The 23,836-nt window shown below is 52.5% G+C and overlaps 8 protein-coding genes across 8 annotated transcripts; 4 read left to right on the forward strand and 4 right to left on the reverse strand.

The window, feature by feature from the left end:
* Positions 1-174: 174 nt before the first annotated feature.
* SLD5 (DNA replication protein SLD5) lies at positions 175-1,463 on the forward strand (the record flags this gene model as incomplete). Its single annotated transcript, XM_076632221.1, has 6 exons — positions 175-675; positions 736-870; positions 935-1,017; positions 1,083-1,165; positions 1,227-1,299; positions 1,367-1,463. 6 exons carry the CDS (start codon positions 175-177, stop codon positions 1,461-1,463), a joined length of 972 nt encoding a protein of 323 aa, XP_076487756.1.
* A 357-nt stretch (positions 1,464-1,820) lies between these two features.
* Positions 1,821-3,346, forward strand: JCM6883_005374 (uncharacterized protein; the record flags this gene model as incomplete). Its single annotated transcript, XM_076632222.1, has 5 exons — positions 1,821-1,836; positions 1,903-2,006; positions 2,086-2,311; positions 2,441-3,114; positions 3,194-3,346. The coding sequence occupies 5 exons, from the start codon at positions 1,821-1,823 to the stop codon at positions 3,344-3,346; spliced, it is 1,173 nt and encodes a 390-aa protein (XP_076487757.1).
* Positions 3,347-4,022: 676 nt separating this feature from the next.
* On the forward strand, positions 4,023-11,133 carry JCM6883_005375 (uncharacterized protein; the record flags this gene model as incomplete). The annotated part of the gene is made up of 9 exons (XM_076632223.1): positions 4,023-5,207; positions 5,277-7,895; positions 7,961-9,332; positions 9,405-9,763; positions 9,829-10,056; positions 10,123-10,201; positions 10,266-10,342; positions 10,416-10,572; positions 10,643-11,133. 9 exons carry the CDS (start codon positions 4,023-4,025, stop codon positions 11,131-11,133), a joined length of 6,567 nt encoding a protein of 2,188 aa, XP_076487758.1.
* Positions 11,134-11,922: 789 nt separating this feature from the next.
* JCM6883_005376 (RlpA-like double-psi beta-barrel domain-containing protein) lies at positions 11,923-14,299 on the reverse strand (the record flags this gene model as incomplete). The annotated part of the gene is made up of 10 exons (XM_076632224.1): positions 11,923-11,938; positions 12,014-12,099; positions 12,192-12,210; positions 12,343-12,477; positions 12,556-12,673; positions 12,874-12,954; positions 13,027-13,137; positions 13,204-13,718; positions 13,800-13,908; positions 14,119-14,299. The coding sequence occupies 10 exons, from the start codon at positions 14,297-14,299 to the stop codon at positions 11,923-11,925; spliced, it is 1,371 nt and encodes a 456-aa protein (XP_076487759.1).
* A 737-nt stretch (positions 14,300-15,036) lies between these two features.
* On the reverse strand, positions 15,037-17,108 carry JCM6883_005377 (uncharacterized protein; the record flags this gene model as incomplete). Its single annotated transcript, XM_076632225.1, has 8 exons — positions 15,037-15,568; positions 15,628-15,760; positions 15,826-16,046; positions 16,105-16,237; positions 16,299-16,589; positions 16,648-16,685; positions 16,755-17,012; positions 17,059-17,108. The coding sequence occupies 8 exons, from the start codon at positions 17,106-17,108 to the stop codon at positions 15,037-15,039; spliced, it is 1,656 nt and encodes a 551-aa protein (XP_076487760.1).
* Positions 17,109-17,353: 245 nt separating this feature from the next.
* On the forward strand, positions 17,354-17,867 carry JCM6883_005378 (uncharacterized protein; the record flags this gene model as incomplete). Its single annotated transcript, XM_076632226.1, has 4 exons — positions 17,354-17,444; positions 17,537-17,563; positions 17,683-17,773; positions 17,849-17,867. The coding sequence occupies 4 exons, from the start codon at positions 17,354-17,356 to the stop codon at positions 17,865-17,867; spliced, it is 228 nt and encodes a 75-aa protein (XP_076487761.1).
* Positions 17,868-19,451: 1,584 nt separating this feature from the next.
* On the reverse strand, positions 19,452-20,766 carry JCM6883_005379 (uncharacterized protein; the record flags this gene model as incomplete). Its single annotated transcript, XM_076632227.1, has 5 exons — positions 19,452-19,614; positions 19,684-19,824; positions 19,886-19,935; positions 20,001-20,463; positions 20,537-20,766. The coding sequence occupies 5 exons, from the start codon at positions 20,764-20,766 to the stop codon at positions 19,452-19,454; spliced, it is 1,047 nt and encodes a 348-aa protein (XP_076487762.1).
* Positions 20,767-21,278: 512 nt separating this feature from the next.
* On the reverse strand, positions 21,279-23,637 carry JCM6883_005380 (uncharacterized protein; the record flags this gene model as incomplete). Its single annotated transcript, XM_076632228.1, has 4 exons — positions 21,279-21,760; positions 21,847-21,911; positions 22,004-22,091; positions 22,185-23,637. The coding sequence occupies 4 exons, from the start codon at positions 23,635-23,637 to the stop codon at positions 21,279-21,281; spliced, it is 2,088 nt and encodes a 695-aa protein (XP_076487763.1).
* Positions 23,638-23,836: the final 199 nt, after the last annotated feature.

Below are 23,836 nucleotides of genomic sequence, written 5' to 3' on the forward strand. Positions count from 1 at the left end.
TTTCCGTCGAGCTCAATTTTCTCTGCTAATCGTGAAACGCGTCGATTGTCTTTCATTACAGGAGCATGGTACCCTGTACATCAACGAGCTTGCAAAGATTGGAGAGTATTCCAGACAAGTCGCGCCTCGCGTGTGCGAAAGTATCATCTTTACATTCAGCTTTTCGCGCCTCCGATGAGTAAACCTCGAGGCGGGTTCTTCGACGACGATGACGATGACGAAGATCAACAATCGATCCTCCAAGAGACATCGGAATCGTACGACACGTCAAACTATGGAGGAGGAAGAAGAGGAGGAGGAGCGATCGACGATTCACTCTCCTCAACAGGGTTTCCTTCCCCGAGACGGTATCAGAATGGAGGGAGTGGTAGTAGCGAAAATGGAGCGGCGGCACCACGGCCAGGAGGAGGAGGGGGAGGGAGAGCGAGTTCGATAACAACGGCCGGGAGAACTGGAGGAGCTCTAGCGGGATCCTCTACGAGAGATTACGATGCGAGCACGACGAGAGGAGGTAGTCCGACACTCGACGACATCCTCGGGACAGACGGAGACGTTTCGAATGAGAGGAATGTTCAGAGGTTATTGAGGGCCTGGCACAACGAAATGGGAGCTCCTGAACTGCTGGTGTTCCCTCGGAGACTAGTAGACAAGCTCGTGAGGGATTTGGCCAGAAGAGTGAGCTCTCTTCCTCGAAATAACCGCGGAAAGAAGCTGACATGTTTTCGAATCGAGCAGAAAGCGATCGTGAGGCAGGCCCAGTCGACTCGAGGCAAGGATGAAGCGTTCTATACGTCTGTAGCTATCGTCGCAACTGAGAATATGAGGGCAGCTCACGTGCTCAAGATGTATACGAGAGAACGGCTGTACAAAGTGAGTTTTCATTTTTCTTCTTTTCCGGGAATTCAGCTCACTCCTCGGTTGCTCGCGGCATCAGCTCGAACAATGCGCTCAATATTATCTTTCGCTACCCGACGTTGAAGAGAGGCTGTATGAGAATGAGATTGCGCACGCTGAAGGGTAAATCATTCGACTTGGCTCGTTTCGCCGAATCTCGTACTCACGACTCTCGTCGGTTGGATCAGATACGTGCGACTCGTGAAAGCATATCACGATGCAGCAGCTATGGATGCCATGCCCGACCAATCGAATCGACATCCTCCACCGAGTAAGTTGCCTCGTTCGTTTGGCGACTCGAGATGCAAAGCTGATCCTCCCAACTGGAACAGTGCCCGAACCGGACTTCTCGAAACCTGTCTTCTTTCGAGCGTTGCAAGATTGTCCGCCTGTGATTCTGCCAGAGTGAGTTTCCTCAACTTTTTCCTCACGATTTGACAGAAAACTGACTCGCTTGTCGACGGTTGTACAGCGGTGAACCATTCGTTTTCGAAAAGGGATCTCAACATATGTGTCGATACAGTACAATCAGAGCACTTCTAGAACAAGATGCAGTTGAACTCATCTGAGCGTTCACGAAGTCTCTGTTTTCCTCTTCTCTTCCTTTGTCGTTCAAACTCGCATGTTTTAGCAGTGAAGTATTCCTTGTTGTATGTACGTACTATCAATCTATGCTAATCTTGTCAGCACCTTTACTCTCTCGTGCGGAATCAACTCGGGTGGTGTCAGTCGGGACCTCTTTCGAGTTTCTTCTTCTTCGAAAACGGTTCGAGCAGATTGTAGGGGGTAACGAAGATAACGGTTCTCTTTGAGGGGATAATGAGTTGAAAGTGCTCGAGCCTCTTCAATTGATCCAATCGGCGAGCGGGGAAAACGTTTCCTCTCTTCCTCTTCTTCCCGTCTCTCTCACCGCGTCACTCGCTATCATGTATCAATCCGAAGGTAAGTGTTCTCTCTAGCTACGCAAGATCAGAGTAGAGCTGACTGCTCGTGTCGAGCGCGAAACAGCGAAAGCGCAACACGCGAATCGCAGGTTCACTAACAACTCGCCTGCTTTCACCGAACCCATCATTCCTGCTTCAGGACTCGTCTGGTCTTTCTTTCAACGTCTCGTGAGCCCCCTCTCTCGCGTCTGAACCGTTCCGACGTCGAAGTTCGCTAACTCTCGTGCGACTCGTTTCTTTGTTTCAGGCTGGAGGTGTCGCGTTCCTTGTCGGTGCCGTCCTTGGACTCGTCGTACTTCACTCGATCGATACTGTCATCTTCTTGCTCAACCTCGTCACTCCCGCGAAGAAGCAGGGTTACGTGGTACCTCCTTCTTTCTCGCCTACGTACCCTCCTTCGCTCGTCTGTCATCCAATCCTCTGGTCTCTTTGTGCGGTAGCTCGTTTCCTTGGTCAGAAGAGGTCTCCTGATTGTAAGTTCCAACTCGAGAAGAACTGCGAGAAAGGTTGGAGCGAAGAAACTGACTTTTCGCCGACTTCCCATCCTCGTCTTCTACGACGTCTCGTCTCGTCTCCTACCTCGATTCCTCGACTCGTAACAGGGTTATGGCAATGGACGAACTGGAAAGGAATTGGTCATCAAGGAGATTGGGGGATCATTCGCCTCGACGACGACGTTTCTCGATCTCCTTGTCCGGCGCTCAACGCACTCGCCAACGCCGATATCTTGCCTCGGGACGGTCGAAACATCACTCAAGCGCAACTGTCGGCTGCCATCTCGAGGGCCTACAATCTCTCGCCGACTTTGGCGATTCAGCTTGGGTTACCCTTCGCCGTCCTGTTTGAAGGTCGTGGCAAGATCGATCTCGAAGACATCTCGGCTCAAGGACTCGTCCAACACGACGGCTCGATCGTTCGCGAGGACATCAACTCTCCCTTCGCTTCCGCTACCGTTTCGGCCACTCAAGGTTCTCCTTCCCTCCGTCAAATCGATCTGTATTTCCCTCATTCTGTCGATCCTGACGCCGAGTACACCTGGAGGAATCAAGTCGCGATCCTTGCCCACGCTCGTCGCATGTCTCGTTCGGTCAATGGTCAATTCGTACTCTCGCCTCTTCAATTCATCTTCTCGTCCGGTAACGTCGCTTTGCAAACTACCGTCATCGGAGGCAAGGTCTCGGATTTGAGGGCTTGGCTGGGAGGTTCCGATTACAATCGTGGAGTCGAAGGATTCGAAAAGGGATTCGAACCGAAAGCGAGAATGGGATGGGGAATTGTGAGTCACTCCCCTTCTTTCCCCTAGTCTCTCTGCCAGTCAATCTCAGCTGTCACTCACATCGACCGCTGCCATGTAGAGTATCCTCCAAGCTCAACTCTTCACGGCTCTCGTCGAACTCACGTGTGGTCCGCTCAACGGACCTCGAGTTTTAGCTCACGCGAACGACGTCGAGGCTCGTAACGGCTGGAACGCGATGAAGGGAAAGGTTGGTGATCTCAAGGGCGAGTGAACTCCACTCGGAGTATCACCTAGTTCCGTCGCTTGAGTTCGTTCTCGGATGAGAATTTGTTTCGTAGTTTTGCTCGTTTGGTTTCGGTTTTCTGTCAGTACGTCTCGTTTCTGTCCCTTGAAGCTACTGACAGAGAGAATGGAAGACGGAGAGCTTGGGTCTGCACCTCCAGGGAGAAGGACCAGGCGAAAGCGATTGAGCGACTTTCACTTTTGAAAACTTTCGCTTCCTCAAGCTCAGTCTTCCGTTTTCGGGGCGAGCCAATCACGAGCGGGTCACGCTTATTTCGACGCTCGACGACGTGAGAGTCACTAAGCGGAGAGTTCTGCCTGAGAGAAGAGAATGCATGCAATTCGAGACGCGAGAGAGAGAGCGAAAGAAAGTCGTCAAATTGAATCTCTACGCAATCCGCCCGGTCGATGATCAAAACTTGCTGAGCACATTGGAAGCTGTACAGAGCATTAATCCTTGTCAGTACGCCAGCGCTGCTCAATCGTTGCTGAAACCCGTCCCCACTCGAGCTGACTCTCTTCCTTTCCCTCTCAGACCCTTTTCCTTGGCTCGTCGACTCAGTTTGAACACGACTTTGAGGGCTCGCAGGGAAGAGTAGGACATGGCTCCACCAGAAGAGCACGGGTCTAGCTTCCCGCACGGTCGACACTCGCTCCCTCAATCGATGAACACCGACTCCAATCCCGAACGTGGTTCCACAGAGTTAGGCGGGAGTGGGAATGCAAGCGGGTTTGGGAATAGTGCAGTAGACTCGGTATACAGGCAGAAAGGAGCTGGAGAGGGATCGATGGAACAGGTCCCGCCGGGAGTTCCTTCAACCTCTCAATCAACTCGACCAGGAGGGTTTACTCCCTCGTATTCCCCTGCAGCAACTCCTTCTTCGTCCTCGTATCTTCCTTCCCCGTCTCCACGGTCCCCTCTCAGTTTCCCTACTTCGTCCTCTCCGAAATCCGCATTCAACTCGTCTCACGCATTCGACTCGACGACTCCACCTCGTCAATCTTACCTCCGTCAGTCCGTCAGAACTCCCGGACAATGGACGATGCAAGAATCGACACGGAAAAGTCCCGTCTCTTCGCGTAGCAATTCACTTCGACGGAAACCTCCTCCTCCTCTCGACTTCTCCCCCGACGACTCTCCTCGTTCCCAAACCCAAATCGACTTCACTCAGAGTCCTACCCAACCAACCGCTCAGACGCGTCAACCCCGAAAGACGGTACTCGAAACGCCGAATCGGGCAGAGGAACAGAGAGACACTTTGTCGAGCCTCCCGAATGCTCCCGGCTCTCCGGCCATCGCACTCGCAATCCCATCTTCGAATCTCAACTTTGGATCCTCTGCAACCGACCTAGATCGGGACGACGATACGATCGGATCCGGAATTTCGTATCTTTCTTCTTCGACTTCGAGCTCAGCAGACATCGAAGCGGACGATCAACCTCGACCTTACCAGCCCTCGAGCCTCCTATCTTCGAGTACTTCCGGATACGAAGAAGGAACTTCAGCCCGACCCTATCAAGGAGTCGGTTTAGGTCTTCCATTCTCCGTTTCAGCTGCTGCGAATCTCTCGTCTCTCGCGTCTCGAGCTCCTCTTTCCGCATCGCATCCTCTTCCGATCGATATACCCTCCCCGATCTCGCACAATGACGCCTTCCGAGATCCTTACCGAAGCCCTCGACCAGGAGAAAACGGAACTACCGAGAGGAGTCCAGTCGCGGACCGAGGACAGTTGATCGGATTGGGCGAACTTGCGACTCCGAGATGGACGAGTGCAGCTCTCGAGAGGAGATGGGGTGCGCCGGCGGATCAAGGGGGAGACACGGACGTTTTCGACGTTCACGAACCCATGGTCAGTTCTCTCTCATCCTGAATCCTGTCGAACTTCGCTAATAACGTCGAATGTGCCTCTCCTACACAGCCAACATCTCGAGTCGCGGAGGGTCTCGTCGAATCTCCCATCACCGCTCGCCAGATTGGAAGAACTCCGTACGATTCTACCTTTTCGAATCGACCTTTCGGCAACAGCGGTTCCTCCTCTCTTCAACCTGCCTCTCTCCTCCCTCACTCGACTTCGGCTAGCTCGATCTCTACGCAACTGTCCCCTGTCGGTCTCCTCAACTTTGGACAAGACAACGCTTCAACTTTCGGAACTCTCGAATTCACTCCGACAAGCCCCGCCTATTCGTCAGATCCAGCACCAACTCACAATCTCAATGATCATCCTCGAGCGTCCGACAGGAATCTTCGAAGGACTGAACCTCAAGTTGGCGGGAGCAAGAGTCCGGGAGATGCGACTTTGTCCGCTCCGTCATCGGCAGTTCCTCCTTCGACCTCTTGGGAGACGGGAACGGACAAGAATGTAGTCGGGCTCGGTTTCGATTACAGCAACGGTTTGACCGGAACAACAGGAGAAGACGAAGTTGAACAAGGGACGAGGAGGAGGATTTCGCACGGCAGTGTCAATTCACCCGCGACGAAACGTTCAAGCCACCGATCCTCGATCGACGCGAAAGCATCTGCCAAACATCGTCGTCAATCAGCCAGTAAAAGCTCGTTCGCTCATCTTCCTCCTTCTCCCGCCGCCGCTACGGCTTCCTCTTCGCACTCCCTCTCCTCGAGTACCGCCTCTCTGCCTCCATCGACTGGGACCTCAACTTCGAGCACCCGTGCCTTCCCTCCGCCTCCCTCTTCCGCTCCTCTGCCAAGTTCCTCTCAGCACTCGACTCCCTCGACTCGGACTCCCGAACATTCTCGCCACTCTCGACATTCGTTCCATTCCCATCACTCGTCTCCTTCCCTAGTCGCAGCGTCGATCCTTCGACATACCCGAGACCTCGAGGGAATCGACCTCGAAATCGAGAAAGCGGCTGCCGTTGATGAAGGCACTGCTGAAGCGCTCCGGAAACTCGACGGCTTGAGCTCCCCCAAGATGGCTCGTATCGCCTCGGGATCGAGTGCGACTGGATTCGCAGGAGAACCGAGGAGTAGGAAGAGTAGTCGAGGATTATCCGACGTCGCGGCAGGTGTGAGGAAAGATTCGCTCGGAGAAGATCGAACACGACGGAGGACCAGAAGCAGTCTCGCCGAAGGTACCGACTCGTTCACTGCCGATACCTCCTCGACGACTACCCCAGGAAACTCGAGTCCTGCACTCCCTCCTAAATCTCCCCTCGCCAATTCTACCTCGTCATCCTCGACAAGTCGACCGGACCCTCAACGCGTTCCATCGTACGAAGTTCCCTTTCCTTCCGCCGGCAGCCCTTACAAGCGAGGTTCCTCGTCATCGGCAAGCTACACCCTCGCAACTTCAAGTTCAGCGACTGGATCTCACGACTCGACGTCTGGAACAAGTTTCGCGAGTCGCTCTGGAGCATCAAAGGCCCGTCGATCGAGCGGGGGAAGCGACATCTCTTCTGTTCACAGCGGAGTCGAAGGAAGACCTGGAGGAGTCGAGAGAACGGATAGCGCTGGCGAAGGCGATCATCTTCGAGGGATTCCTCCTGTACCTCCTTTACCGAAAGACTGGGAAACGTATCGACCTACGCCGTCAGGTAATGCTGCTGGACCTCCCCTCTCGGCTTCGACCGCAACTACTACCTCGTCAATCTCGTTTCCTTCTCCTCGTCCCGACTACGATGTTCGACGGCCCTCGTTCGCAAGCTCCCTTGAAAACTCGTTCAGATCAAGTCCTCGCATGCCGAGCTCGGAGGAAGGACACGGCAGCAAGGAGCTTGGGAAAGTACCTACTCCGACAGGTCGAAGGAAATGGAGCATCTCGTCCGCTTTCCACAAGGCATCGAAGAGTCCGAAACCTGGCAGCTCCGGAATGAAGGAATCGTCGTCATTCAACGATCTACAAGCATCGAGTCAACGAGATCGCAAATCCTCGACTTTTGGCCCTCGACTCGGACTCGGAGAAGGGTCGTCTCAACTACCGAAAAGAATGGCGTCGTCGACGAGCGACATCGCAAGTCTCGCAAGTAGCAAAAGTGAATACTCGTTGAACACGACTGGATCGCTCGGACGAAACAGCATCAGGAGCGACAAGGCTTCGATGATTGCCCGAGCTCGCACGTCCTCGCAAAGTAGTTCCGGCACTGCTCGAACCGCGAATCAACAACTCGCCTCCTCCACGATGAGTACTCCCGCCGTCGTCACGACAAGTCCTGGTCGATCCCGTTCAAGCTTGATCAACCCTCGTCGAACTCCCTCCGGTATCCCCTTCTTCTCCCGGAAGTCTTCGAACAACTCGATCGAACCTACCTCGACCAACGTAACTCCTTTACCGAATTCGGACAAGTCGCCAGGAGAAGAAAAGAACGGTCGAAAGTCGATTCTCGGATTGAACTTTCTTCGGTCTGGAGGATCTAAACGAGACAAGGACAAATCGGCTCTTTCTCCTCCTGTCTCTACGAACCGATCCACGTTCTCGACCTCGACCTCATCTTCGAGTCTCTCTGGGAACTCGTTCGGTACGGATGAATTCGGTCGGAGAGCGAGCAAACCTTCAGATCTTTTGACTAGGAAACGAGGCAAGGTATGTAAATCTTCTTCTCCCATCTCGCGAGAGTTGTGACTGACTCGTCCCGTTCTTCTGCTTAGACTCTGAGCTCTGTCGATGCCAAGAACGACGACATCTTTGGCTCGAAATCTCAACCGTCTCCACTCCCGCCGATTCAAATGCCTGCTCTCTCCTCGGCGACGAAGAAGCGCGTCGACGCTCTCAACGCTTCGCAACCCTCAACCTCGACCTCGACCTATCCAAAAGCTCCTCCCTCGCCTGCTGGATCGCTGCTGCAAACTCCTCGAACCCGGACGAGCAAATTGCAAGAATCGATGAGAGCTCACCTCCCGACAATCGCCGGATCACCTTCAACTCGGGTTCCGACTACCACCGGTACCCCGAGTGCCGGAGAATCTCGAGTCGCTTCGCAGAACCCTTCTCCATCCGGCACTCCCCCTCCTCCGAAATCGCACACTCCAACGAAGATTCCCCGACTTGGTCGAATCGGAACCGTTGGCTCGAGTCGCAACAACTCTCCCTCGAGTGCAACTGCTGCCACCAAGACCGCCTGGAGGAGGAGCAGCTCATTCGGTGGACCAGGAGATACTTCGCATCCTCTCGCCGCATCGCTATCCGGGTCTCTCGCTCCTTCGGCATACGACCAAGATTCTACTTCCGAGTTTGGATCCGTTAATCCCGTCAATCGGGATCCTGGTCTCCAACTCGGCGAGAAAACACTCTCGACACGACGAAGACTCGAATCCGATGCGACGCTTTCTTCGACCTCAGGGATTCCTCGCAGCAAGAGCACATCCTCGTCCACCTTCGCCACGGCTCGAGAACCCCTTTCTTCCTCGACGTCGTCTTCTCGTCAAGGGACTTCTCTGCCCCGCGCAAACCGTCGTCCTTCAGTTGTCGAGGAGGAGAAACGTACGGTCTCGAATGCGATCCCGATCGCTTCAACTCCCGCTCGCTCGAATCAACCGAGATTCTCTTCGCTGTCGGCTTCGGCACCTCGAGCATCAACGAACTTTTCTGCACCGCCGTCATCGGAATCTGTTCTCCCCACTTCTATCTCGTCTAAACGAATCGCTCCGAAGTCGAGCGAAGCCAACTCGCTACCTCGACGAACATCGCTGGCGCCTAGCACGACTGGAGAAACGATCTCGACTTCGAAATCGTCCCGCACCTTGTCGAACAAAGGAGCGATTCCGACTCGAGTCTCGAAGGCCTCATCGACGCTCGGCTCTTCGACTCGATTGAGCGGTAGCGGTACCGAATCCGGTCGATCATCGTCAGCGAGTCAAAGAGAAGTTGACGAAGACGAGGTTCGAGCAGACGAAGAAATGGGCGCTTACGTTCGTCGGCAATACACGAAGAAATTGAGCGCCGGTATGTCTGAAGAAGCGATTCGCAAGATGTTCGAGTTTCCCGACCCGACAGATCCTCTACCTCCTCTTGATGCGAAAGGTGAGCCCTCATTGTCTCCGAAGCCTTGAGGCACAGTTCAGTACTGATAGCGATGATCTCTCTCCTCTCCAGATGCCTTGTCCCTCTACTCTCGATTCCTCTCACCTTACGAGAAAGAAGAGATCCGAGATTACCGCAAAGTTTACTTCGTCGGCCCGAACTGCGAAAAGAAGCTCGCGACGAAAGAACACACGACAAACAACTACGGATATGACGACGAACGAGGTGACTATCTACTCGTCCCTCATGATCACCTCCATTATCGCTACGAAGTCATCAACGTCCTCGGCAAAGGCTCGTTCGGTCAAGTTTTGCAATGTCGAGATCACAAGACTGGAGAGATGGTTGCTATCAAGATCATTCGTAACAAGAAGCGATTCCATCACCAAGCTCTCGTCGAGATCAAAGTACTCGAGAACCTCGTCAAATGGGTGAGTCGACCTTGGTTCTCTTCTTTTAGCTCGCTTCTCACCTCTAACTGAATCCTTGCTGGTAGGATCCCAACGAGAAACACTTTGTCATTCGAATGGTCGACTCGTTCACGTTCCGAGGACATCTCTGCATCGTCACCGAGTTGCTCAGCATCAATCTCTACGAACTCGTCAAGGCGAACAGTTTTGCTGGATTCTCTACGACCCTCATTCGTCGCTTTACCGTGCAGATCCTCGGATCTCTCTCCCTCCTTCGTCATCATCGCGTCGTTCACTGCGATCTCAAACCCGAGGTGAGCACTCAGATGTTCCCATGGACTCGGAATCTGGGGATCTGACTTCGAAACTTCGTATTGCAGAACATTCTCCTCAAACACCCAGCTAAGAGCGCAATCAAAGTCATCGATTTCGGAAGCAGTTGTTTCGAACACGAGAAGGGTGAGCGGAAACTCGATTGCCTTTGTCGTTTCTCTCAGCTGATCATCTTTCGCATGACTCCCAGTCTACACCTACATTCAATCTCGCTTCTACCGCAGTCCCGAAGTCATTCTCGGCATGAATTACCATATGGGGATCGATGTACGCTTCAGGTCACATTCTTTCGCCTGTCGAACGTGTAAAACTGACTCTTCCCTCACCTTCGCTCGCTTAGATGTGGAGTCTTGGTTGTATCATCGCAGAGATGTACACCGGTTACCCAATTTTCCCCGGTGAAAACGAACAAGAGCAACTCGCTTGCATCATGGAGGTGATGGGCCTTCCGGAGAAATACCTCGTCGATCGCAGCTCTCGTAAACGACTCTTCTTCGGTCAGTCTTCGGTTTTCTCTCTTTTGCGGTGAGTTTTGTGTTAACATGTTACTTTCTACATCCCTATCAGACTCTACTGGAGCTCCTCGACCGGTGGTCAATTCGAAAGGTCGTCGCCGTCGACCGGGATCGAAAACTCTCGCGCAAGTCCTCAAGACAGACGACGAGCTCTTTGTCGATTTCATTGCGAAGTGCTTGATCTGGGATCCTGATCGCCGTCTCAAGCCTGACCCTGCGATGCGTCATCCCTGGATCACTCAAAATCGAGCTTCGATTCCTCCTTCAATCCCTCCCCCTCGCGCTAGTCGCTCTTCGGCACTCCCAACTTCAAACTCGACCCGATTCAATTCCGTTTCGACTACGAGCTCGGCTAATCCCGCTTCCGCCGGCATTTCGACTCCGCTCAAAAAACAACCTCAACCCGCTTCGACCTCAACCGCGCCGATCCCTCGTACGAGGACCTTTTCAACTTCGACGATCGGGTCAAGTGGAACGACTAGACTTGGAAGTAAAGCTTCTTTGGGTCTTCCTCCGAGCTCCCGTTATCAAGTCAAGTCTTGATTTGGTTCTCGTGATTACGAATCGACACTGAATCCGTGAGTCTCCTCACTGTGTTCCTTCTATTCGAGCTCGTCTCTGATCATCTCGACGGGAACGACGGCTCAGATCATCTTCGCACTCTCATCGCATCCTGCACAAAATTCGTCTCCAGTTTCTCTTGCTCCCTTTTGATTCCCTCTGCCTCCTCATCCCTCCTCTTTCTTTTTTACCCCCTCTGCATTTGATACCTAGTTTGCTCCTATTCGCCTCTACCTTTGAATTCTGTCGACTCTTGTTTGATCCTCAAAAATCGCACATCTGTTTTTCGCAAAGAACTTTCTCCTTGCCCTCCAGTGACTGGCTCTCGGACGCTCTCGCGAGGCCGCCGGACGCTCTCGCGAAACAGCACCAAACGAACGAAAAGATGCAGCAGAGACAACGAGGGCCGAAGAGAGGAAAAGAAATTTACTCCATCGCTCAGCGAAGGTCAACAAGAAAGCAGAAAAGAGAATGAGAGAAGAAGAAGAGAGGCAAAGGTTCCGATTTCCAGAGAGAGAGAGAGAGAGGCGATAGAGACTAGATTGCGCCGAGACGCGTTCGATAAAGAGGGAAGGGAAAGGAGAGGGGGATCAAGAGTGCAGCGAAAGGAGAGAAGGAGAAAAGAAAAAGTCGCGCAAGCTCTTTTGAAAGAGGGGTGGTGGAGAATGAAAAGGGAAAAAGAAAAGAAAGCTCGAGAGCGGCGGGGGGGTATATTGGAGTGTTTGAGAGGGTTCGAGTGTCCATGCACTGTCGAGGGATTGAGGTCTCCGCTTAGTTGAACGACCAGCTACGGGAGATAGCACGAGACCGTGAAGAGTGAGCTTTCTTTCTCAGACAGGAGAACGAGAAGAGACAGACTCACGTGATGTCGAAGACACCCATCGATTGAGTTCCGCCGAGAGCGGAGAAGGCACCCCAAGAGAGATCGAGGCAGGCGTTGTTGTTGCACTGCAGAAGGAGCAAGACGAGGAATCAGAATGTCAGCGCGAGAACTCGTTGAAGAAGAAATCACCGAAGACGGTTTGTGAGAAAGTACGTACAGTGGGGCAGCTGTCGGCTCTGTTCTCGAAAAGATAGAGTAGAAGCGAAAGAGAGTTGCGGGAAAGAAACGAAGAGAAAAAGAGGACAGAATAGGCGAAGGTTTCAGCTCGAGCTCTTTTTCCCTCGAAATTTCGAGTTCGAGTCACTTACACGAGAGCATCGATAGATTTGCCGGTGTCACTTCTAGTGATCTTCACGGTCTTACCGCAGTGAGCTCCACCCTCGTAAGTTGCGGTAGGGAGGGCGACGAGAAGCGTCGAATCCGAGTTAACGGTGCCGCAGTTACTGCAAGCACGCATGCAGAAGCATGGTGTCAATGAAAGAAGTCCCGAGACAAAAGGAAGAGAGAGTTCTAAGGTTTACCCGGCGACACCGTTTTGGTAGAAGAAAGTCGCGATACCTCCAGAGTAGACTTGACCTCCTCCTCCTCCTCCAGAGTTGTTGTTGTCGTTGTTGTCGTTCGACGCGGCAGAGGTCGCGGCTGAACAGAGAGACGACGGCGAAACGTTGCGACGAAGGATTGGAGGTGCGAGAATCGGAGAGAGATGGAGGGACACAGAGACGGAGGGGAGGCGAAGAGGCGAGGAAGCGAACAGGCGAACAGGCGAACAGGCGAAGAGAAGGAGAAGGAGAAGAGTCAGTATCTATTGAAAATGTTCGAGAGTAAGATTCGAAGCTTACCGGCAGCGGCGGCCGACGATGACGAAGCCCAGGCAGCATCAGCAGCAGACTTGGAGGCAGCAGATGCAGCGGCTTGGGAAGCTGGAAGGATAAAAAAACGTGTCAATCAAAGTTATCGAGAAAAATCGAAAAAAAGTTGGGGTGAAAACTTACAAGCCCATGCAGCGTCGGCTTCTTCCTTGGCCTTGGCCGAGGCAGATGCGGCAGCAGCTTGAGCAGCCGATGAGGAAGCCCAAAGTTTGGCAGCTTCAGCCGAGGACGACGCTAAATACAAATAACAGATTCAGCTTCTCGTCTAACAGAGAATTATATCGCCAAATTGCAACTCACAAGCCCATGCGGCGTCGGCACTCGATTTCGAGGCGGCGGAGGCCGAGTCCCAAGCGGGAGTGGTCGAAGAGGGAGCCATAGTCGTAGTTTGTTCTTGAGGAACAACCGCGGCGGCGGCTTGGATCGCACTCTTCGAGTAGGCCTTGCTGCTCGAGGAAGCGGCGGCAGGAGTTTGAGGAGCAGCTTGTGCTTGAGTCGAGGTCTTTACGGCCGACTTCTCGGAATCAGTCGCGGAAGTCGAAAAGGCGCTCGGAAGGGTAGAAGAGATCGAGTCGGCGTCGGCAAAGTGGTACGAGACCGAGAGTTCTCCGACGTCGAGGTCACCTCCGAGAGCTTGGTAGGCACCCTTGGTGAAGGTCGTGTAGGCATCACGTTGGGAAGCATCGGCGACGGTCGCAGTGATTTCTTGACCGGTGGCCGAGTTCTTTACGACGACGGATTGACCGCAGAGTTCAGACTTTTCAGCGGGGTTAGGGTAGAGTTCGAGAGGAAGACCGATAACGTTGTCGTTGTCGCTGCAGGAACGAACAAGGGAGAAGGTCAGTCTCTTGGGAAACGCGCGAGAAGTTTGTTTCGCACTAAACGAAGGGACTCACTTGAACTCGACACCGCAGGAACCGATCCAACCAGTCTCAGCGTACCAGATGGCGGTAGTCGTGTAGGTTTGAGTCTCCTTCTTGGACGACTTGGTCGAGAGGGCGGCAGCTGAGAACGAGCGAGAGGGAGAGAGGGGAGAATGTCAGTCAACAAACAAATGATTCATTCTTCAATCGCCGTGTCCCGTCAACGTGTCCAACTCATACCTTCCGATACGCCACCACCATTATCCTCAGCTACCTCCTCGAGAGGGACGGGGTAGGTGCCGCGAGAGGGGGAGACGAGTTGATCACAAAAGAAAGAGAGAGGATTGCTCACCTTCACCACGCTTGATTTTGCGAGCCATTCGACCGGAAGAAGGGGCGACATGGTTGTCTCGTTGTTCGATCGCGTGTTGGGCGAATTCATGGTGTCGTTTCACCGAGCGAGGGTCGCCGTGGGAGTAGGAGAGCGCGAGCGCGGGAACTGCCAAGGCAGAGAGGGCGGCGATGGAACGCATACTTCGATAAGATTAGTCGGGAGAGTAGTTAAGTTGAAGTAGAGAGAGGGAGAGAGCTCGGGAGTCGGGGGGGAACCGAGAAGAAGGGGGAGGTTCGAGCGAGGGGTGAGAAGGGCAGGAACAAGGGAAAAACTGTAACGACTGAACAAGGGTCGATCTGTGTTGTTGGACTACTAGCTATGTATAGAGTCGAAGAGTCGTGGTGAACGGGAGAAGAGAGGGAAAGAGGGACAAAGCCCACGCGCACCCTCGAAATTTGGGAACAACAAAAAACATTTCTTCTTGTTTTTTCCCTTTCTCCCTCACTCTCTATCCCCGATCTGTTGACTGTAGCTATGTCCTGAGTATGCAATGCACGCTCTACAACTGCAATCGTTGCCTCAAAGGCGTTCAGAGATTCAGGTAAACACAGCGTTTAAATGACTTGAAGGGTCCGTGGGAACGCGTCTTCTCGAGCGAGAATCTCGTTCAACTTGTCGCTCGATCGCTTCAGATTCGTCTTCCACCTGAGCGCTGCTAGATTGTCAAATCGCACGATACACATTCAGCGCTGCGAAGTATTTGATAAACGTGCGAAACTGTCAACATTGACGAGAGCTCGAGCGCAAAACTCCGGAAACTCCGACGCTCTTGAGAAGCGAAAATTCGTTGATGCCTCGATAGATCATGGCACTCAGCCGAGCAATTAGAGATCAAGAGAGAACGAATTGCAGAACAGAAGAGAGGAATGCTTCCTTCTATCGATCGACAGGAGATACTTGTGCCAATCGTCTTCCTTCCCCCTGCAATGATCCTGCTGCAGTACCAGCGTTCCCTCGTTCCCGTTCTGAGGTGTTACTTCGTTTCCTACCTTCTCCTCCTCCTACGGAATTGAGCAAGTTCTTGAAAGGAGATGGAACAACCTTGAGAAGATTTGTTCCTCCTCCTCCTTGTCCTCCTCCAGTTCCCAAAGAAGAAGAAATCAAGTTCCGTTTCGTCGGGGAATTCGCCGAGGTGTTTCCTAATCTTTCCATTTCGAGTTCCAATTCTCTCTCCTCTTCGTCTTGTGTCGCAGTCCTTCGTTGTTGCTGCCGAGGAGTTTGTCGAGTCGGGAGTGGTTCCCAACCTTCGACCGCTTTGTTCGGGAATGGAATCGTGAGGGCTTTGATACCGAGATACGAGCAGAATCCGTCGAGAATGAGATGAACGGCTCGAGAGTAGGTCAAGAGAGAGAAGAGGAGGGTGAGGTGAAGGTAGAGAGGTTCGAGAGAAGGCGGAAGGAGTGAGGGTCTGCAAAAATTCGAGGATGAGCTACCAATCGCAGCGAGGGGGAGAGACGGATAGCTCACAATCCGAGATAAGGAGTGTTGATCGAGATTGCGGGAATTAGAAGCGGAACGAGGAGACTCCAGGAGAACGGGAACGGGCCTCGAGTTAGTTGTGCGAGGATGATTTTGGAGGATAGTTGTCCGAACAAGAAGCCTATCGAGTCGAGGATTGTCAGTTCCACTCGTCACCATGTGTCAGATCGACAGAAGAGGACGTGCAGACGATTAGTGCGAATTCTTCGAGGTACCCATCTCGCAATATCCGACTCTTTGGGCTGAAAGTCCACATCACCGTGAGGACCGAGAATCCGATAATCGGAAGTAGCTGAGCGAATGCTTGTCCGGTCGTGGTCGAAGGATTTCGGCGAGGTGTAGGCCGAGGCGAAGTGAGAGGACGACGAGTCATCGGGGGAGACAGAATCGAATGGACGTTGAGTAGGCTTTCCGACGGAACCGTTAGCTTCAGTAGTATTTTGAGCTAGAGAGAGCTCGACTCACCAGAGTGGCAGATGCGCGACGAAAAACGCGCTCGTGAGGAAAAGCATCATAAGATCAAGTAATTGAGTACTCGAGGGTACGAGAGGCAGATCCCCGATGGTCTCGGAGACTGTCAGAGCCCAGAAACCAGGACCTGGCAGATCAAAATCGCGTATAAGCTCGATACTCGTCGACCTGAGGTGAGGAAAACGCACCTTTGATCGCTGACACGACGAGAATCCCTACAGCTATCAGAACACCTTCTACCGGTCCGTTGATGTATCCGAGATACAGCGTCCCGGTATGAAACTCCTTCCAAGTGCTCACAAACATGCTCCAACAAGGTACGAGGATACAAAGTACGGCGTATTTGCTTTGTCCGAGTCCCATCGCGGCGGCTTGTATCAATCCTCCAATCGGACAGTTAAGAGTGTCGAGACCGTGGTCGAATAGTTCGCCGAGAGGGGAGGAAGTACCGGTTCTTCGAGCTTGTTTGCCGTCGATGTCTGCGGAAGATATCGCGGTCAGCTACGTGACGTTCTGCGTAGAGTCGAAAAGACGTACTGTCCATGGTCTGGTACCAGAAGAGGCCGACCGCGCATCTGTACAGCTCAATCAATCATCAGAGGAAGTATTTCACCCGACAAAGAGAGCGTTCCCTAGTCACTCACGAAGCGTAGACCCACCAACCACCAGGTCCCACTAGATCTCCAACAAAGATCCACACGGTCGCAAAGTTGAGTAGAATCGCGGCGAAGCCTAGCAGAGTGATTGCGTTCGGTGCGAGCCATGGAGGAGCAAACGAGGCCGTCCATACCCACCAATGCCTCATGACGTAGTTCGACAAGGGTGACTTGTCGACTGCCGAGTAGGAGTATTCACTGTAGTGGTGCGAGGGAGGAAGACGGAGAGCAGAGAGGATCAGTGAACTTGAAACGAAAGTTTCTTTGGGTCGAGCGAGATTGGGAAACTTACTCTAACCGCCGCAGCCGGGCAGGCGTGAGGTAGAAGTTCACACCAGGCATCTCCAGCTAATCAGACCGTCTGTACAGCGTGAAGCAGACGCAGGAGAAGGTTGAGTCCTTTCAAGCCGAGGTTGGATCTTCTCGTCAAATGCGTTCTTCCTTCTGCCGACTAGATGCGCTGGACTGAATGTAGCTGTTCTGTTGACTCTGGGTGTAATTGGCGAATAAGGCGGTGATGGGTAGAGACGAAAGAGAGCTTCACTTCACTTCTCTCCCATCGACCCGTATCCTTCAACTCACCAAAGATGCTCGCCCGATCTTCGCTCCTCACCGCCCGAGCTGCTCTTCGTCAAGCTCCTGCGAACCCTGCCATGCGTCGAGGTCTCCACGTTGACAGTTAGTCTCTCGTCCTCTCTGTCCTCATTCTTCATCTTTCTCGATGATCACTACTTCCGACTGGATGCTGACCTATTGAATCTGTTGCTTAGACGTCATCAACAACACTACTCCTTTCGGTACGCTTCCATACCTTGTCCCGATCCCTCGATCACGACCCTCTACTCTCTCCCTCCCTCTCTCCGTCTTCCTCTCGTCGGAGCGAGAAAGCTGACTTGCATACGATGAGTATCGATAGATCAAACCAACGGTGCCAAGCTCGGATTCTACATGGTTTCGTTCTTCGGATTCGGATTCGCGGCTCCTTTCCTCGCTTCCGCTTTCCAAATGTATGTTCTGCCTTCCCTCTCTCTCGTTCATTGTACATAGCTCTCACTGACTCATGGACTTCGTCGACTGGTCAGCTGGAAGGCTTCCGCTTAAACCCCGCTTCTTTTCGTACCCCCCTTCTTCCTGATATCGCAATCTTATAATCATCTCAAATCCTCCAGATCACGGAGCGAACGGACAGGCTGATGCTCGAGTATCAGGAGAGACATGACAGTCAGCCTCAGCGTTCCCGAGATTGCCCGCTCGCACAGGAATAGCGCTCGAAGGCTCTCGCTCGCGGTTTGACCCTCTGCCCCTCTCACTTTACAATCTGCCGCTACAGGTCTCTCTCTCATCATGATCCTCCTGCCTACCAACATCGACTCGAAGACTCGGAAACGTTTACGACAACCTGAAGCATTTCTCGATCTGATCTATCGAGCGACTCTCTTCATTGCGTCGAGCTCAATAAGTAAACATACAATCCACGAGATTCCTTCCAGCGGTAGATGGGACAACCGAGATGGGACAACCGAGAGGGATAACCAGAAAACAACAAATGAAGGAACCCGTAACAACAACCAATCGCAAAATCCAATGAACCCTTCAACGATTGCCTCTAACCCCAAGCCACTTTACATCCAGTCAAAGGTCTCGTTCGTTCTCCTGTAACGAGACGCTGCGAGATCACCCGTGCGCTCTTCGTCGATACTTCTGTCCAAGATGCCGTTTGCGACTAGAAAAGGTTTCGCAAGGATCGCTGTGGAATCGACAAGTGCGGACGTCAGCTCTCTCGCCGGTCTCCTCGAACGGATCAAGGTAGACTAGAATCTGGAGACTCACCGGTGGTTGAAGGGGTCACGACGAACCCCCGACGAGTAAGACTCGGGGCAGAGCTCGAGATCGTTCGTGGGGAAAGACTTGCCGGCCTCGAGGGAAGCGATGTCGGGAAGACTGAATTCGGGATGAGACTGAGGGAGCAGCAAGGAGGAGGTGTGAAGGTCTCTGGAGGGCTGAGAGGGAGGGGGAGAGCCGAGAAAGAGGTAAGGTTGAGAAAAATGTTCATCTTTTGGTACGCTTCTTTGTATGATCGTGAGGGGTGAGACGGCGACGAGAGTAACGGTGAAGACAGAGGTCGAAAAGGTGTCGTTGCACGAAGTCCATCGAAGCAATTTTTTTGCCCCTTTGTTCGGTGCGAAATTTAAGACAAAGGGATGTTTCATGAAAAGGAAGCATCGGGCCGATGAAAGAGAGTGCTCAGATGAGACCCTTTGTTCTGAAACGTGGTACACGTGCGAGTCGAAGAAGCGGGAGATGGGAGCAGAGGAGGAAGCGAAAGCGCTGAGAGGTCAATGCTCAACGCTTTTCTCGCAGATTCGGATTCCCCTCTCAGGTCGATGCACCTAGATCTCGATGGTACAGACCTGTTACAAGTGCACGCCTTGGCCCGGCGAGCATGGAAATCGGTAGAAAAGAATCGCGTTTCGAATCGGGGGAGTAAAAACTGTCAAAGGTGGTGCACACTGAACAGGGACTAAGAGAAAGTAGGGTACAGGTAGAGAAAGTTGGAGAGGTAGTAAGAGAGGGAGGGAGAGTCTAGGTATGCGTTCGTGAGTTCAAGCGATTTGTTCTTCTGTTGTGAGTTGGTTCAAACAATGTCTTCTTCTTTATCTTCTTTCATTCGATTCCGTCTTCGATCTATCTCCAACCGTAGTGATTGTAACTTCGACCTCCTCCTCCGCTGCTCCCACTGCTTCCACTGCTGCCAGTTCGTTGTCGTTTCGCAACCGCTTCATAAGTCGTTCCATTCTTTTCCCTCGTAGCTTTCGCCTTCGCCGTAGCTGCCTCCCTCTTCTCTATCCTACAACTCACACTCGACGGTCCTCTTCAGTATTCGACGCTGAGCAAGGGAGTGAAAAAGATAACTCACAACTGGTCGTGCCCGAAAGGTCCTCCATGAAGACGGAACGCGAGGGATTCGACCGAAGCTTCGAGGAAACATTGCATGTGAGGTGCGTTGTGTTTACCGTATGGGTTAGGCTTGCAGAATGCATAGAGATAGGTTTCCAATCTATGAGGGAGCGAATCGTTACATCGGAGAAAAACGAGAGAAACGAAGAAGGGAATCTCACTCGTCACTTTTCAGTTTGTAGACTGATTGAGCTTGCATCTTGGTCATACGCTGTCTCACAACGACGAGATAGATATCAGCTGGCAAACTGCAGGAGAGAGGGAGAGTAGACTCACATAGTAATTGACGTTTTCCAACGCTTCATTCCATTCCTTCGACTTGATCCCCAAATCACCTTCCTTATCATCCTCCTCCCCTCGTTTCCTCTTATTCTTCCTCGCTTTCCCCGCTTTCGTCAACTCCCAATCTTTTGGTAAAACTCTCACCACCTGCATCTCCTTCACTTGATTCTCATCGCTCGGATCAATTTCAGCGTTCGTCCAAATATGTTCAACTGCGAACACCTCCTCCTCCATCGAAGGGTCGTAGTCGAGGTAACGTCTTGCTTGTCGAGGCATCGGACGGAGTTTGAGCAGAGAGGACCAAAGAAGTGAATGACGAGAGTTTGAAGAAGCGTTCGGATCGGAGTTTGATGATGATGAGGGGGTGTAGTAGCAGGCTCGAAGGGAACGACAGGTAGCAGCGAGGGCGAGATGGTCTCGTAAGTTGAGGGATTCTTCTCCGAGAATGAGATCGAGTCTTTCACGAAGAATTCTGAAGTCAGCTTCCTCCCCTCCCTCTCTCCGTGCCGTAACTTCGGTGGAAGACTCACAGTTCCCCCGGCATATCAAGCAACTTCACCTCACTGTAAAATTCGTAAACCTTTTCTTTCTTGTTCTTCCTCCTCGTGCGACGACGAGGTTTCTCTTTCTTCTCTCCTTCTTGTTGAGGTTGAGGTTGAGGTTCGAGTTCTCCGAGTCGAGCTACGAGATCTTTCCATTCGGGTTTATCTTCAGTCGCGAACGAACTCCACCCCCAGGTCTTGATCACCTCACACACCATCTGATCGAGCGAGAGAGAGGCGAGGAGATCAGCGACTGGGGAGACGGAGAGGAAGAAGGAGTTGGAATGGACTGACCTCAGTTGTGAACTGCTCCGAGCTGATTAAGTCGACGTACGAGGAGCGAGAGTTGAGGAGAGCGAGTGAATGAGAAGAAGAGAGAGAAGGGAAAGTTGAATGAAACCAAACAAAGAGGAGCGAGCGCAATCATCAGCAGCTCATCATTCGGGATCAGAGGCTGGGAAGCGCTCACAGTCGAGTTCAGCCGACAGTGCAAAGACGTGTGAGTAGTCGGGAAAAGAGAAGGAAAGAAGAGCCGTTTCCGAGATCCGACATTTATTCACTCACTCGCTCGCATTCAGTCAGGTCCCCCCTCTGCCTCCTCCTCGCGCTATCACACAGGTCGAAACATTGTTTCGTCATATGTGACCAGACCGGCAGCTCGTGCTCAAAGGGAGAACTACTTCAAGTCGTAAGCTTCTCAATCTCCTTTCACCCTCTCCCTCTCTCTCTTCTACCCAAGTACATCCCTACACCATCTCTCCCACCTCTCGACAATCTCCCTCACCCATCCACCCTCCTCTGCCCCTCCATCACTCGAAGAGAACGCGTCTCTCCCAACTCTGAAACACTCTAAATGTATCTTCCCACAATCTCGACATTTCTCCCTCTCCTTCGCTTTACTCGGGCTCCCGTTTGAGTCGTCAGACCCCGGGTCGTTGTAGAGGACCTCGATCCGTCCAGCGATTTCGACGAGACATAATCTCTCCCAACGAAAATGATTCCTCGTTCCCTTTTCCGCGAAACCCCTCATCATCCCTCCTCCTCCTCCCGTAGCTCTTGCTCTGATACCGTGCAGTTGAGAGGGAGAGGGAGAGGGAGGACGACGGGGAAGGATATCGCGTACGATTGGGTCGAGGGAAGGACAGGAGGAACGCCATTGCGAGAGACGGAGGATCGGGTTTTGAGTGCGTCCGAGTTTGAGATAAGTGAGATCTGAGCGAGAGGAACGCATCGTGATGACGGTAAGGTGTCAGCTACAGAACGGGAGAGAACAGCTTGGAAGATAATGTGGAACCGACCTGTAGAGAGAGAAGTTGAAGTTGGTGGATGAGCTTTCTCGATTAATTCGTGGATATAGATATATCTATTTCCTCCCTCAACCGCTCATCGTCAGTACCTCTATCACATCACATCGAATGAGAACCAGAAGGAGAACGGAGGAAGAGGGAGACTAACCCTTCTCGATCTTTCGATGAAACTGGTTTCGAGAGGTAATAGCGTAGGAGGGATTGGGTTTGGAGTGGTAAGTCGGGGAGAATCCAATCTACCATTCGAGCATCTCAATCCTGAATCAGTCTCACACGTCTTCTGGGAGACGGAGCTCTGAAGGAGAGGAGAATTGAGGAATAGAGCTCACCGTTATAATTCACCCAAATTTCCCTCTGTCTCGGTCTCTTCTTCCTCTCTCTACCCTCACCAACCTCTAACGGTTCGACATTCGATTTAACGAAACAACCCGTTTGAATTAAACTCGTTTTCGTATGTTGATGACAATAAACCGGTTCCTCCTCCGTTTCCTCCTCCTCCTCCTCACGATCCTCCTCCTCTCCTGCCTCTTCCACTCCACGACGAGAGGAATGGTGCTGGAGAGGAGTAGTGAAGCGAGTGCACTGCTTCCCCGCTGAAGTGAGGCCATGACACTGAACTTTCGGAGTCGTCGGTGTCGCTGAGACGGCTCTCGATCGAGGTTTCGAAGGGGAAGGAGAAGGGGAAGGTGAAGGGGTGAGTCGTTTCGATGGCGATCCCTTGGAGCGGGCAGTAGGAGTAGAGAGGTTCGATTTCGACCCTGATTTCGTCGTGGAAGAAGGAGTTTGTCTAGTCTTCCTCGTGGTCGTCGTCTTCGATGGTGAGGGCGTCCGCGCTTTCGGGGGAGATTTGGATCGAGTCGGTTTCGTTGGAGAAGGGGTCCTACGAGCTCGTAAAGAGGGAGAGGAATTGGGAGTAGTTTCGAATTCGATTGAAGAATCTTCCTCCTCTTGGTCATCTGTGAATTCGGCTGTTGAGGAGGAGGAAGAGGAGGAGGAGATCTCGATCACGACTGGAGGAGTAGGAGGAGGAGGAGGTGGGTTCTTTCGTCGAGGAGAAGCAGAAGAAGGGGTTGGTGGATTCGTTCGAGTTTGAGTCTGATGTCGAGGGGAGGGATTGCTCCTTGTTGGGGAAGCGAACGGCGTTGTGGAAGAAGGTCCGGTCGTAGGTAGAGGTGGGATAGGGGGCGGAGGAGGTCGAGGACGAGGTCTATCTGGGGAATGAGAGGTAGAAGGAAGAGGTTTATCGAAACGAGGAGCGTGGGATTGAGAATGGGTTGGTTCTCGATAGACGGGGTAAGACGGGAATGGGTTCGTTGAAGAAGTGGGAGGAGGAGCTGGTCGTTGGGAGTAAGAGTAAGAGTGAGGTTGTCGCGAAGAGGAAGAGGGAGAAGGAACGGGACGAGTTGAATGAGGCGGTGCTGGGGGAGGTCTCTCTCCATTCGAACGAGGTGGAGCGCTATCGTGTAAGCCCATCTGCTGTATCCTATCACTGAGTAGATCATCGTATCGAGTGTGATGGCCGTTGAGAGTTGAAGGATGAGGTCTTGGTTCTCTCGGTCCAAACTGTCTCCTCCCTCCTGATCCCGAGTAAGTATGGTGCGAGTACCTCGAATGAGATGATAGTTCTGGATCAGTTGCGAGTGCCCATAGCGGTTGAATCGGTTGAATCGAGTGAGAAGTTGAATCATTCAGTTGGCGATTGTTTGTTGCGGATGAGCGATTGTTGAGGTCTGAATCAGAGTTGGATCGTGGTGGTCTGAACAACTTGTTGAATACACCCATCTCGTGCGATCGATCGAATGGTGTAAACAAGGTGAGTGAGTTTCACTGTTTCAGTCAACTTCTCCCTTCTCTTCTTCCTCTCACTTCCTCTCGCCCTCGTGATATTACCTCCCCTCTCCCCCCTCCTCTAGGGATCCAGTCAAACTGGATTCCCCTTCCCCTCCTCTCTCGCTCTCCCGGATTCATCGCCTATTACGTC

Source organism: Sporobolomyces salmoneus (assembly GCF_050403485.1).
Source record: "Sporobolomyces salmoneus JCM6883 DNA, S_salmoneus_JCM6883_v1_ctg24, whole genome shotgun sequence".
Lineage (NCBI taxonomy): Eukaryota > Fungi > Basidiomycota > Microbotryomycetes > Sporidiobolales > Sporidiobolaceae > Sporobolomyces > Sporobolomyces salmoneus.